Raw genomic sequence first — 15,870 nt, forward strand, 5'->3', positions numbered from 1 at the left:
CCTGAAAGATACAACCTACCAAAGCTGGCTTGAGAAGAAACAGATAACCTGAACAGTTCTAGATCTCTTAAAGAAATTGAATTCCTAATTAAAAAAAAAAAAAAAAAAAAAAACCTGACCCAGAAAACTCCAGGTCCAGATGGCTTCACTGACTAAGTCTATCCAACATTAAAGACAAAAACATCAATTCTACATGAACTACTCTAGAAAACAGGAGGAAACATTTCCCAACTCATTTTATGATGCTAGAATGACCTCAATTCTAAAATCAGAAAAAGGCATCACAAAAAAACTACAGACCAATATCCCACATGAACAAAAATGCAAAACTCCTCAACCAAAGGGTACCTGGGTGGCTCAGTTGGTTAAACGTGCAACCCTTGATTTGGGCTCATGTCATGATCTCACAGTTCAGTTCATGAGATCAAGCCACACGTCAGGTTCCATGCTAACAACACGAAGCCTGCTTGGGATTCTCCCTCTCCCTCTCTCTCTCAAAACAAACAAACAAACAAACAAACAAAAAATCTCAACCAGATAGTAGCAAATCTGATCCAGCAATATATAAAAGCAGCAAACCTCTTTTTAAAAGATTTAATCCATGGTTTCATCCTTACCTGGCATTACACCCAAAGACAAGTGGTATTTGATTCCATTCTAAATTTAGTCTTGATGTAAATACAGAATTTTGTTTATCTGACTTTTTACAAAGCTACTTTCAAAGTCAAGGCACAGCAGACCGTTTAATTCAGGAAAGTAGGCAGATTATACAGTAGCTGAGACCTTACAGAAGAAACCTTTGGGTTAAGAGTAATCTACAGTCGGGGCGCCTGGGTGGCTCAGTCGGTTAAGCATCTGACTTCGGCTCAGGTCATGATCTCGTGGTCTGCGAGGTCAAGCCCCGCGTCGGGCTCTGTGCTGACAGCTCAGAGCCTGGAGCCTGTTTCGGATTCTGTGTCTCCCTCTCTCTCTGACCCTCCCCTGTTCATGCTGTCTCTCCCTGTCTCAAAAATAAAATAAACGTTAAAAAAAAATTTTTTTTTTAAATGAAAAAAAGAGTAATCTACAGTCTCATGAACACACACTCAACTAAAAGGTAACGAACCTACGTCTTTGGTTTCTAATGAAAGAAATTTAGATAAGGAGAAAAGTGACTAGCCTATACTAAAAAAGTCAGCTCAGTTTCCTCAAGGTTTCTAAGATTATGACCTACAGCGTCATCCCTAATCTGCTTTCTCAGCAGCTTGGTTTAATTACTTACCTTCAACCTGGCTAGCATCTGAGCATGGTTTCTTCTTCGACTCCGAATTGCCGGTTTTCTCATCAACATCCAGTAGAGGAATATAGTCTGTTTTTCCAACAGTTTCTCCCACAACATCATCAAAGGCCTCTGCCTCCAGTGTGGCAATGAAGTCCCGTTTTATCTCTTCCTCAATTTCTGGAGGTGGGTCTGTTAATGCATCTGCAAGACTGAGGTCAGCCATTCTGCACCACTGCAACTGCCTGGTAAAGGAGGGAAAAAGGTTTCATCAGATGAGCACTGTGCAAAGGAAAAAACATCCCTAGAAACTCTTCTCAGTTGTTCTAAACAAAAAAAGAATTAAAATCCAAAATGTTAGAGCTAAAAGAGACTCCCTCATTTGACAGATTAGAAAATTAAAGCTCAGTTAACCAACAGTCTTACTCAAAGTAAACACCCTCTTTTCTCATCACTGGGAGGTAAACAGAGCCAAGTGCCATTTTGTCCTTTTCATTAATAAGAAAAAATAAAGTGTAAAAAAACAAACAAACAAACAAACAAAAAAACACCAATGTATCCAAAGTTCAAATCAGGTCTTTTGATTTCAAGTCTCATAAACTTTTTAATTATTCTATATATCTTCATTTCCAAATCATGTCCCAGAATAATTCTTAAATGAATATACCAAAGGAGGTCAGATTACATTATATTCCCATGAAAAAAGGTTACATTACTATCAGGCAAAAGAAGTCACCTCTCCTGACTAAAGACTGTGAGTATGGGCCCTATCTTGTTGAGGTTAAATACTGTTTCTTCATGAATCTCTTGTAGCTAGCTCCATCCACCAAAACCATGCCTAGCCCTGCTGGCATACAAATACAGACCTGTTCCCTGATTAGTTAGGGGCGCAGTCCCTCTTTGTGGCCATGTACATCACCACCTTTACAGAACATCAGGCTCTCAATTTTTAAACGTAACCTGACGTTAAGAAGTATAACCTACTAAAGGCAAAATTGTTAGGTGAAGAGCTGAAAAAATACAAATGGTGTAGTAAAAGTGCCAAAGGGCCTGCAAATAAATGGAGTTCTTAGTACATACACAGCACAGTGGGAAATTAAAAAAAAAAATGTGCAGGGTACTATCTGTCCTTCAAAAAGTCTAACTTTGGGGTGCCTGGGTGGCTCAATTGGTTAAGTGCTGGACTTCAGCTCAGGTCATGATCTCACGGTTTGTGAATTCAAGCCCCACGTCAATTCAAGCCCCACATCAGGCTCTGTGCTGACATATCGGAGCCTGGAGCCTGCTTTGGATTCTATGTCTCCTTCTCTCTCTGCCCTCCCCCCAACTCTGTTTTCTTTCTTTCTCTCTCTCTCAAAAATAAATAAACGTTTTTTAAAAAAAGTCTAACTTGGGGCGCCTGGGTGGCTCAGTTGGTTAAGCAGCCGACTTCGGCTCAGGTCATGATCTCGCGGTCTGTGAGTTCGAGCCCCGCGTCGGGCTCTGTGCTGATGGCTCAGAGCCTGGAGCCTGTTTCAGATTCTGTGTCTCCCTCTCTCTGACCCTCCCCTGTTCATGCTCTGTCTCTCCCTGTCTCAAAAATAAATAAAAACGTTAAAAAAAAAAAAAAGAAGTCTAACTTAACAGACTCTCCAAGAGACTGATGAAGATAAATGAACATATGAGCTTTTGTGACCAGGTAAAGGTAAATCAAATAGAAATAATAGCTATTGCTTCTGTCTGCCCAGAAATCTATTCTTCCTTATCTTCCCCCATATACACCAATGGCCACCCTAGTGGTGTTGGGCACATGACCAGGCAGAGGATGGTTGTAAAAGGAATGTTTCATGACTACATCCTGGATGGAAGATTCACCAAGTGGCAGCTGTTCAGTTGCCCTGGTTGTCTTCTTTCTTAAGTCTGAGTGAGCAACCTTCCAATTTTTTTTTCATCTAATTTAGTCAGTCTATCGCTTGCAACCAAAGAATCTCAACTAATATATATATATATAGTCTTTCCTCAACCCAAATTTTAAAAGGCCAAATTTTACTATGATTTAAGCCACTTTTTTTTCCCGTTTATTCATTTTTGAGAGACAACAAAAAGACAGATAGTGAGCAGGGTAGAGGCAGAGAGAGAGGGAGACACAGAATCCAAAGCAGGCTCCAGGCGCTGAGCTGTCAGGACAAAGCCTGATGCGGGGCTCAAACTCACAAACTGTGAGATCGTGACCTGAGCCGATGTTGGACACTTAACTAACTGAGCCACCCAGGAACCCCGATTTAAGCCACTGTTAAAGACTCTCTTTTAAAACTGTCTGTCCTCCAATGTCTTCCACTCTCCAACTAAATTTACTAAGGAAAAAGAAATACCCACCAAAAGTACAGTCATTCTATCTTCATCTTTGTGCTCTACACACAAGTTCCTATCATAGTCATCAGTAGGGAGTAGCGCCCATATGACCCATTTACAACACAGGAACATGGATGGGCAGTCCTACTCTCTATGCCACCCAGCTACTTTACATATAAAGTATTATTGTCACTCCAGATGCCACCAGGAAAAATGCAGAAAAATGACTCATTAAAGAACTTTTAAAAACCTGACAAATTTAATGTCAATAAATTCCATAAAAAGTAAATGTTTTTCCCTTTTCTATGATGACTATTATTACCAGTTAGCATTTGAAACCTATTATGAACCAAAAATAATAAAGGATGTCTGTAATTAAACAGTTTCATGGTCAAACAGCACTTGAAAGGACATCTGTATCATCCTTAACAATAGCTTTATTTGTTTCCATAATATACACATATGATACCTTTTTCATATAATCCACTCAAACTTCCTAGCTCAGGACACAGGTAAAAATAGAGACAAAATCAACAGTATCTTTTAAATGTCATTTCTCTGAGTGCATATTCTCAAAGGGCAGCTCTTTATCCACTGTAATGTTCCCCTGTTCACCCCCACCCTCAACCTCCCAAACTACTACCTGGGCTGACATGCGGTTCATGGAATACGAAGAGCAGCTTAAATTCAGCCTAAGAAGGTAAAACTGACAGAAAATGAGACAGCTGGAAAGCAGGAAGGTCATGTGGCTCTGAGTGTATCTAGCCAACCACCCAAGCATCTGTATCCCAACACAGTTTAGCTATTCCTTTCTTGTCACTACATATAAATAGAAGTGTGATTTAAACACACACAAACACACACACACACACAGACACACAGACACACACACACACACACCCCTACTTATGGAAAATGATCCTGTAAAGGCAATACCGGTGTTGTGTTGGAAGTGAAAGTACTGGTTTTATCCAGAAAGCCCAGTCAGTGTTCATTAAATTAAAGAGACTGCCCAATTTTATCGTTATTCTATTCTAAAAAATATACAAGTATAATAAATTCTGTAAGTGTTCTACAGGTTTGCTAAACTAGTTCTACAAGTATTCCAGAATTGATTTTAATGAATTCATGAAAGAACTTCATCCCACACTTACAGAATCATTTAAGGTCACTTAATACTCAGTTATGCCTTAAAATGGTTAGTTATGTAATTTATGGACAAAGGGATATGACACAATGTTATTCTCAAATATGGATACTCAGGAAGTTCCAAAAATGTACTCTTGTGAATTAGAACTATGTACTTAAAAGAAATTATCTCTCCTTGAATATTTATACTATTCCTTTCCTATCTGTACAAAGTTTGAATTTAAAAGGATTTGCTACTAGGAGGCAAGAAAAGAAAGCTGGATACAGAAGTTTCTAAGCTTCATGGAAGCACTAGTTTAATCTATAGCTTTCAGTGAGTCACCTTACAGGGCTGAGTTCCCTAATCTGTAAAATGAGAGTGGTATGTTAAATGATTCCTGAGGTTGATTATTCCAGAAGCTGTTAATAATTTAAAATCTTTTTATTTTTTTTTTAATGTTTATTTTAGAGAGAGAGACACAGACAGACAGACAGAGCATGGGTGGGGGGAGGGGTGGAGAGAAAGGGAAACACAGAATCCGAAGCAGGCTCCAGGCTCTGAGCTGTCGGCACAAAGCCTGATGCGGGGCTCGAACCCACAGTCTGCAAGATCATGACCTGAGCCAAAGTCGGACACTTAACCGACTGGGCTACCTAGGCGCCCCAAGGTGCTAATAATTTAGATTCATCACTTAAGTTAGAAGTAAACAAACAAATTGCATATAGACCCTCAATGTGCATGTGTGACTTTTATATACCAAGTACTCCCAATTATAACTGGGTTCAGGTTTATTAAAAGGCAAAAGTTTTTTGGCAAAGGAAGAGACTAAAAACAAACTCATCACTGCACAGGGCCCTGCTTGAGCAAATCTGACTGGAGCTTAAGAAACTCCACCCAGTTCTGGCTAACATCAAAGGAGACTTACACAACTCTGCCAGAAAATAAGCCCCATATTATTTAACCAGGCACCAAGACAACACACAGTTTTCAAGCATAGTGCTTTGGACATCTGATCTTTCATTCTGACTACATGCCTGAAGTGAAACTGAAGTGAGAAGAGTTTTGAAAATAGGTGAACAAAGATAAGAAATGACATGACAAGATGATGAAGCAAAGAAAAGAATTTTGGTCTCTTGACTACACTCTTACTATTAATAGCTATGTGCTCATAAAAAGTATATAAGAAGATATGATGAGGTCACAAAGCACCCGCTTCTGTTACATGGTTTTTTTTTTTTTAATTTATTTATTTTGAAAGAGAGAGAGAGAGAGAGAGCACGTACAAGTTGGGGGAGGGGTAGAGAGACAGAGAGAGAGAATTCCAAGCAGGCTCCGTGCTGACACAGCACAGACCCGGACACAGGGCTTGAACCCATTAACTATGAGATCATGACCTGAGCCAAAATCCAGAGTCAGACGCTTAACTGACTGAGCCACCCAGGTGCCCCTTGTATGGTTTACTTTAGATTACAAATTCTGGAGTTAGCTCCTAAACTGAAATATATTCTAGGTCTATACAGATTAGTGTTCATATCTAACTTAAATACACAGAAGTATGGCCAACTTTTTAAGCTCTCAAAATTCCTCTTGAAAATTTCAGGTCAGTCTTACCTATAGTTAGTCACTCCAGACCTGTGCTCATTCTGTCTGATGAGAAATTAGCAATCCAGTTTGCAAATGGTCTGTTACTGCCTTTGTCCTCCTGTGTCCCCCACCCCCTCCCCACTCCAGACATACCCTGTTTCCCAAAGGTGCTGCTTGGGAGGTAAAGTGGAGGAAGAAAACTCATGAAAGAACAGAAGCCTAATTCCCACCAACATACTGAAACACTTTTCACAACCACTGTCATAATTTCACTCCATTCTGTCACATTAGCCAAATCTGTACCAAGATTCTTTTGCAGTAGCCAGCATTCTCTTTTTAAAAAGTGTAGAATCCTATTTCACAATTTCAAAAGGGTAAGGGAACACGCACCCCAGAAGGTCTATAATTCCACCTTAGTGTTAATAGTGTAAATTTGGTTCTTATGAAGTAGCTTTCCTCTTTTTTAAAAATTTTTTAATGTTTATTTATTCTTTTTTTTTTTTTTTTAATTTTTTTTTCAACTTTTTATTTATTTTTGGGACAGAGAGAGACATAGCATGAACGGGGGAGGGGCAGAGAGAGAGGGAGACACAGAATCGGAAACAGGCTCCAGGCTCCGAGCCATCAGCCCAGAGCCTGACGCGGGGCTCGAACTCACGGACCACGAGATCGTGACCTGGCTGAAGTCGGACGCTTAACCGACTGCGCCACCCAGGCGCCCCAGTGTTTATTTATTCTTGAGAGAGAGAGAGAGAGAGAGAGAGAGAGAGAGAGAGAGAGAGGGAGAGGGCAAGGGAAGGGCAGAGAGAGAGGGAGACACATAATCTGAAGCAGGCTCCAGGGTCTGAGCCTGACGCGGGCTCGAACTCACAAACGGCGAGATCATGACCTCAGCCGATGTCAGTCGCTTAGACTGAGCCACCCAGGCACCCTCCTATTTTTTTTTTTTAAGTTTACTTATTTTGATAGAGACAGAGACAGTGCAAGCAGAGGAGGAGCAGAGAGAGAGGGAGAGAGAATCCCAAGGAGGCTCCGCACTGCCAGCTGCAGAGATCCACATGGGGCTTGAACGCACGAACCGTGAGATCTCGACCTGAGTCAAAACTAAGAGTTGGATACTCACCTGACTGAACCACCCAGGAGCCCCTGAAGTAATTTCCTCTTAATCCCAGAGATCAATTCCATGGAAAGTGAGTTTTTGGTTTCAGTGTGAAAACGGAGAATAATAATTTAGCAACACAGAATATTTCAGGGAACAAAATAGGTCTGTATAAGGTATCAAAGTAGGGAAAGGGTATGTGGGCCCCAAAGCCCTAGGAGGTAAAAGAAAGAGAGGTAATACAATGTCAAAGGCAAGCTTGACATCTTTTAAAATATTACCTCCTGTCAGTTTTAGAAGAAAGGAAGAAACTTTCTTCAGTCACCTGGACTAGTTGGGAAACAAAATTATCATTTATAACATTGTTTACCTTTTTTAAAACATTTTTTAATGTTTTTTATTTATTATCAAGAGATGGAGAGAGAGCATGAGTAGGGGAGGGGCAGAGAGAGGGGGAGACACAGAATCCGAAGCAGGCTCCAGGGTCTGAGCTGTCAGCACAGAGCCCGACGTGGGGCTCAAACTCACAAACTGCGAGATCATGGCCTGAGCCGAAGTCAGACGCTTAACCGACTGAGCCACCCAGGCGCCCCTACCTTTTAAAATTTTTTAAGTAATCTCTACACCCAACTTGGGGCTTGAACTCACAATCTCGAGATTAAAGTCATATGCTCCACCAACTGAATGAATCAACAGTCATATGCTCCAGCCAGGCGCCCCTAACATTGTTTATCTAAAGGAAATGCTTCTGAGTTCCAAATAACCAACTTAATAAATGAACATTTAATAATAATTCCTGGGGTGCCTTGGTGGCTCAGTCAGTTAAGCATCTGACTTCAGCTCAGGTCATGATCTTGCAGTTCATGAGTTCAAGCCCCGTGTTGTGCTCTGTGCTGACAGCTCAGAGCCTGGAGCCTGCTTTGGATTCTGTGTCTCCCTCTCTCTCTGCCCCTCCACTGCTCATGTTTCTGTCTCTCTCCCTCTCTCAAAAATAAACATTAAATTAAAAATAATAACAATAATAATAATAGCTCTTGAAGGCAGAAGACCGCTCATAATGCTCACTTAAATTTTCTCCATGATTGATATTGTCAGTTTTGGGGGGGAGTGGCGGTAGAGGGGTGAATTATGGACAAGACATACAACTAAAAAGACATGTGGACTAATATTTTCTTCTATACTTTTTTTTTATTTTTTTGGCAAGACTGATTTAAATGACATAGAATTCTGAGGCCAAAACTAAGCTGCCATCCCAGGACATTAGTGAGAGTGCTGTGACCAAAATGCAATGCTTGTTCCTCAGGTTTGGAAGAAACCCAGTGTCCCAGCCAGTTCCAGAGACCATTTATAACCTGACATGGCTAGTGGCCATGGCGTGTACCATAAAGATTTCATATTCAACATGAGATTTTTTGAGTTTGTCTAGCAAGCTTTCAGTTACTACATGGGGACTTTACTCCTCAGATTGGTTTTAATGAAGTTTTCAGAGGCCTATTACATATCAAGCTGAACCTTATTTGTCTGATGTCTGTGTTCTGCTTGTAATTAACTAGAAAAGTAGTTTGATTTATACTTTCAATCAAAATGGTATTTCATTCAGAGTAAAACCAACGACCTGTATGGGAATCAGCTACCATCTTACACAGCTCATAGACACATGGGATCCCCAAAGCTAACCTGAATTTCTCCTGCTCCTCCCCAGATCCAGACTGGCAAATGGCAACACACAACTCAGCCACAACTTGACTATCCTAGCAATAAACTCCAACCCCCCTGTTGAATATATTAAGTTTCTACCCCCAGGTACCTCCCTAAACACTTCAAGGACAACAGCTGTACTATTATGAACTGATGGTATTTGCAGCCTCCGCAGGGTTCTGTTCAGAACCACCACTTGTCCTGTTCATCATAGGATTAGCGACAGAAGAAAGCCCTTGATTACTAGAATAGCAGAAGCTATTGCCCAGTGACATTCCTATATGAAAGAGCACATGGATTTTACTTCCATGCAGTCCCAAAAAACAAAGAGCTCCTTTTCCCACTGCTTTTTTAGGGAGCCCTAACTTCTAAATATAAAAACACTGCATACATATGCACACACATATTCAAATACATAAAACCTTGCAGCACAAGGCTGAAAGCCCAGCTTGCTTACTTACGGGAACTATCCAGGCAGCTTGTGCTCAGTCCTGACCAAATGCATTTTGAACCTCTAAACAGGCACCTGTCTGCCACATTTATGTCCAAGTGAATTTAAACCTATTTCCCCAAGAAGAATAATCTACACTAGATACCTCCCACTGTGAGCCATGTGATACAGACAGCATGATGTGTGCTGAAGTCTGGTTATGTGCGCCAAAACAAGAGACGACAATGACACAGCACTTACATTTCTGCTATAACCATCCTTCAGAGTGACTCTTCAGTTTTATCTCGATTAAAAACAAAAAAAGTGAATCTTAGGATGATTCTCAATACCTGATCCTTCCAAATTTGGAAAAAAAAATAGTATTTTTTAAAACGTTACTCTCCATCCCACTTATTCCTCCTCAGTCTAAGACCAAAAACTATTCAGAGTTTGCCTACACCTATCCAAAAATTATTTCTAAACATTTAAGACCTCTAAAGGCTTTTATAAAAACACGAGGTCAAATAATCCAGGATCCAATTCCCTCATTTTAACAACTGACAAAAAAAGAACCAGAAAAAACAAGTCACTTATAAATGAAGCTGGACTGAGGATCAGACTAAGGCGAGAGTCAGCAAACACCAGAAGCACAAGAAGCGTATGATATAATGGACAAAATATTGGAACTTTATGGTTTCTGCTTTTATCTGACACAATGACATCACTATCCTTCAAAATCTTTTTTTTTTTTTTTTTTGCTGTGCCTTTTCTTCTTAAAGTATGAAAGCAAAATTAGGAAGAGTCCTAAACATCAGGAAAAAAAAAATCTCAGCTGACTTAAAAGGACCCCAGTCCCTATTAAGAAAAAAAAGCCCCCAAACTCCTTAGTGTAACATCAAGGTCACGTAATCCTACAGGGCCCAGCCCTATGACCTACCACAACCGACAGCAGTTTTCCATGTAGGGTCTCCCTATATTTTAGTCCCACGGGACCAGCTGCCATTTTTATAGGCATATCATTGACATTATCACCAATACCCTTGCTCATCTTGCTCTTCATACTTCAAAGTCTTGAAATCAAGGTCCACATCAACTATCACCTTTCCTGTTTCTTTTTCAAATCTGTTCTCCCAGTGCCATTGAGAACTAACACATCATCTGTACTTCTATTGTAACAGTACAGTCTGATTTGTACTGCAGTTCATTTATATACTAGTGGCTCCTATAATTGCTAGATCCCAAAGAGGAAGGACCATGTCTAAGCAATGTATATACCCTCCCCTAGCAGATTACTTTACATAGAAGATGGGCCAAAACAACAAAAAACAACAAAACAAAGGGGCTAGCTAAACAGAATTCTAAAATGGTATGATCTAAGTTAATATTTTAACAAATTTTAAATATTTTTATTAATTTTTGAGAGAGAGAGAAAGAGCACTAGCGGGAGAGGGCCAGAAAGGAGACAGAGGATCTGTAGCAGGCTCCGCACAGTGAGCACAGAGTCTGACGCTGGGCTTGAACTCACGAACTGTGAGATCATGACCTGAGCCAAAACTAAAAGTCAGCCACTTAACTGAATGAGCCACCCAGGTGCCCCTAAAACAGTATGACTGAAGTTAATAAAAAGCATGTCTAATTTGAAATTACTCAGGTGTTGGGGCTCCTGGGTGGCTCAGTCAGTTAAGCCTCTGACTTCGCCCCAGTCATGATCTCACAGTTCATGAGTTCAAGCCCCGCACTGGGCTCTCTGCTGTCAGTGCAGAGCATGCTTGGGATTCTCTCTCCCCGCTCCCTATCCCTCCCTGCCCACCCTCTCTCTCTCTCTCTCAAATTAAAAAAAAAAAATTAAAAAAAAAAAATCAGGTGTTAAAACTACAAAAACTCTTCAGAACTGAAAAAAAGAATAAATATACTCAAGGTTGAAGGCTTATCATTAATTAAGAATATTCACCTAATTTCTTCCACTTTCCAAGCATAGCTTATGCCAGAGCAATCATGTTGTCTGCAATCATGGAAAGAAAGCCAACAAGGAGTAACTATACGAGCCAGCTCTCTATGCTGGTCATCTTATCATTATTAGGCAGGGCAATAAAAATAGCCCTCTGCTTTTAGAAAAGCACAACAACATGATGCAATATGTCAGAAACAAATAGCATTTTGCTGAAGAGATAAGCTACCACCATCATGTTAACATCATTGTATAAATATTAAAAGTTTTCTAATTTTTAAAAAGTTAAATCTCCATAGTATCAGCTCACACATCTCTGTGTAGCAGTAGTAAATATACCATGTAATTTCGAGATTACTTAGTTTTGGGGAAATTGGGTGAAAGCAGAAAGTATTCACACTTGATCAGCTCTTAGCATTTGAGAACTATTTAAGAAAAACCTCTCCATCAAGCCAAGTGAAGTTTCTCTCCTAAGTTCAGAGCCACAATATGCCAAATTTTATTATCTAAGATGTCAGTGAAAGTGAAGTAAAATCAAAGGCTGAACTAAGAGGAGATGGGGATTTGTGCTGATAATTCCATAATTATTTATTATAGACACACAATGTATGTCTCCTCCAGAGTCCCACTGGGCTGAGTTCCTAAGGGTTCCCTGCTGGCTCAGTCAGAAGTGCACACAACTCTCAACCACAGGGTTGTGATTTCAAGTTCTGCCTTGGGCAGAGGGCTCATTTTTTAAAAAGGGAAAATAAATGGGTTTAACAGAACTTAAAAAAAAAAAAACGCACGGTGGACTCTGAGTTCCTAGATGGTAAGGACAACATCTTTTTCACCTTTTATCCTGGGCATCTAATACAATAAAGTGACACCTGGTAGGATCTCAAATGTATATTCATCCTGCTGAATGTGCTCTATTCCGTATCATGACACAGCCTTCTCTTGTCAGGGCTGACATCTGCCCAACTGGAGGGAGTCTCCTGGCTCTTCCATTGTCGGTCCTCGGCACAGAATCAGAATTGGGGTGCATTGGCCCAGCTCTTCTGAACAGGAAAGAAGGCATAAACTATAGGAATACTCAGCAGGCATTTTGTAGAAAGACCTTAGTGGTAGTAAATGCCTTGCCTTTAACATAAAAGTGCCTTATAAATGCTTTCAAATGGGGGGGGGGGGTACTAAAAAAAAAAGTCTAGAAGTAAGAACAATTTTAAGTGAAAACTGAACAAGCAAGGTGAAAAGTCAAAGGAATCTTTCAAACTATTATTAACTTTTAGCATTTTACCTGAAATGGAAGTAAAGATCAGAGTTAAAAGTAAAATGCCACTGAATCAGAATCATTCAGAAACAGAGCTGGGCAATTTCAGTTTTTAAGCGATGATTCTGAAGGGCACCCACAATTGAGAGCTACTAATCAACAATCCACTTACTACATTAAAGACAGAATTTGTAAAACTTAACACTAGAAAGAGATCAAGTTCTCCGTTGTTGGGAAGGTAGGTGCTTTAGATTATGTTTATTAGAAGTAAAGTCTGACAGGGATTCTTATACAAGTTAATATTGAGGGAGTGCCTTCAGGAGAAACCTGTAAGGGAGAGAAAGGAAGCAAAATTCTGGTTTCAGCTGAAGTCTAGCCTATGCCTCCTGACTGGGAAGCTATGAAACACAATCGCACCAGTCAGTCCCACCATGAGGTAAGGGAGCCACGTTTTTGTAACCTTCATCAGGCAGTCACTGGCTAAGAACCATGTGAAGAGGAGGGACATAACTTCCTAGGCATCTCTGGGGGAGGTGGCTCCTATATGGTATAGCCCTTGCTAACACTCACAACAGCTGGGGATTGGGCCGTATGTGTGTGAGAGACAGACTCTAAGCAAAAGGTCATTAGTAGAAATTAAATGACAAGTTTAATTCACTAAGATTTACCAATATTAAATATTAAGCTTGTATGTACCTACCAACATAGCTATTTAAAAAACAGGTGCGCCTGGGTGGCTCAGTCAGTTGAGTGCCCAACTTCAGCTCAGGTGATGATCTCATGGTTCGTGGGTTTGAGCCCTACACTGGGCTTTGCATTGACAGCTTAGAGCCTGGAGCCTGCTTTGGATTCTGTGTCTCCCTCTCTCTCTGCCCCTCCCCCGTTCATGCTCTGTCTCTCTCTCTGTCCCAAAAATAAATTTAAAAAGTTGAAAAAAAAAAAAAAATTTTTTTTTAAATATTTAAAAAATTTTTTTAAATAAAATAAAAGACATAAAACTTCACCCAAAGAAAACAAAAATACCAATTCAAAAAGGTATATGCAACCCTATGTTTACTGTAGCATTATTTGCAACAGCCAAGACAGAGAAGCAATGCAAGTGTCCATCAACAGACAAATGGATAAAGAAGATGTGATACACACACACACACACACACACACACACACACACACACACACACACAAATACTTTAATATTACTCAGCCATAAAAAAGGATGAGCTCTTGCCATTTGCAACAACATGGATGTACCTAGAGGGTATTATGCTAAGTGAAATAAGTCAGACAAAGACAAATACCATATGATTTCACTTATATGTGGAATCTAAAAAACAAAACAAAAAGCAGAAAAGAGACCTATAAATACAGAGAACAAACTGTTGATTGCCAGAGGGAAGTGGGATGGAGGTAGGTAAAATGGGTGAATGGGAGTGGGTGATACAGGCTTCCAGATAGGAAATGAACAAGTCACAGGAATAAAAGACACAGCATAGGGAATACAGTCAATGATGTTGTAATAGCACTGTATGGTGACAGAGGGTAACTATACTTGTGAGCACAGTATGACATGAAACTAAGTTGTACAGCCAAAACTAATGTGACACTGTGCGTCAACTATACTTCAATAAAAATAAAACAAAAAATAAAAATAACCTTAATGAGGAGACAAAGAGGAGTCCTCCTTCACAGGGGGATACTGTAATACACCTCTTTCTTTCAGTAACTGACACATCATGTAGACAAAAATCAGTAAGTATATACAAGCTCTGAACAACTCAACCTACAAGTTTCAGCTAATGGACTAGAGAGTACACTGGGAAGACACTTTTCTAGCACACATGGAACAGTTCATTTTTTTAATAAATGTGTACTAGGGGCTCCCAGGTGACTTGGTCAGTTAAGCATCCAACTCTTGATTTCTGCTCAGGTCATGATCTCAGGGTCATGAGACTGATCCCCAAGTAGGGCTCCACATTGAGCTTAAGATTCTCTCCCTCTCTCTCCACCCCTCTCCCGCACACACACTCACATGTATTCTCTCTCAAAAAAAAAAAAAAGAGAGAGAGAGAGAGAGAAAATAAATGTATACTAAGACGTAAAATGAATCTCAAAATCTTAAAAATCATTATTGTAAGAGAACAAACTGATGGTTACCAAAGGGGGGGGGGGGGGGGAAATGGGTGAAAACAGGTGATGGGGATCAAGGAGTGCACTTATGATGAGCATCAGGTGTTGCATGTAAGTGTTGAATCTCTATATAGTACACCTGAAACTAATATTACACTGTATGTTAAAAAGCTTTTAAAAAATCATTGTACAATATACATTTAAGAAACATCATAAATAAGTTAGAAATAAAAACCTGAATTTTTCAAAAATTTGAAAATTTTAAAACTCACTACAAATAATCCATGAGTTAAAATCATAATAGACATGAAAAAATACTCAGAAATGAATAATAACAAAAATATTACATTCCAAAGTTTGTGGAATATACTTAAAAAGAGAATCTGAGGAAGTCTCCAGCCTTAAGTGCTTGTAATAGAAAAGAAGGATATAAATAAATTAGTTAAAATCCATCTTAAGAGTTAGGTAAAAATAAATTTGAAGAAAACCAAAGGAAGGAAATAAAATCCTAAATGAGAATAAGGCACAAAGAAAGAAAAGATCAATAAAGCAAAAGTTCTCTCTGAGGAGTAACAAAGTTAACAAACCTTTGGTAAGACTGACCCAAACAGCAGAGAAGGCATAAATGAACAATTTTAGGAAGGAAAAATTGTAACGCTACAAATGCAGCAGAGGAAAAAAGAGATTTTAAACAACTATGCCAACAAATATGAAAATCAGATGAAAAAGACCATTCTAGGGCACCTGGCTCGTTCAGTTGGAAGAACATGGGACTCTTGATGTTGGGGTCGTGAATTCAAAGCCCCACGTTGGATGTAGAGATTACTAAAAAAAAATAAACTTAAAAAAAAAAAAAAAACAATTCCTGAAAGAGCATACAATAACTGAATCAAAATACAATAATAAATTAAAAATCTAAATAGTCCCAAATCAATTAAAGAAATTGAAACAATATTTTTAAGTCTCCCAAACACACACACACACACACACACACACACACACACACACACACAC

General features: G+C 39.5%; 1 protein-coding gene across 12 annotated transcripts in view; it reads right to left on the reverse strand.

Moving 5' to 3' along the window:
• MAP4 (microtubule associated protein 4) overlaps nt 1-15,870 on the reverse strand; it is a 206,403-nt gene that overhangs the window by 126,598 nt on the left and 63,935 nt on the right. For all 12 annotated transcript variants that reach the window (XM_049642576.1, XM_049642580.1, XM_049642581.1 and 9 more), the window contains one exon: nt 1,262-1,503. In XM_049642576.1, the coding sequence (XP_049498533.1) occupies nt 1,262-1,484 (223 nt within the window). In that variant the 5' untranslated portion in view covers nt 1,485-1,503. The remainder of the gene's footprint in view (nt 1-1,261; nt 1,504-15,870) is intronic.

Source organism: Panthera uncia, chromosome A2 (assembly GCF_023721935.1).
Source record: "Panthera uncia isolate 11264 chromosome A2, Puncia_PCG_1.0, whole genome shotgun sequence".
Classification (NCBI taxonomy): domain Eukaryota; kingdom Metazoa; phylum Chordata; class Mammalia; order Carnivora; family Felidae; genus Panthera; species Panthera uncia.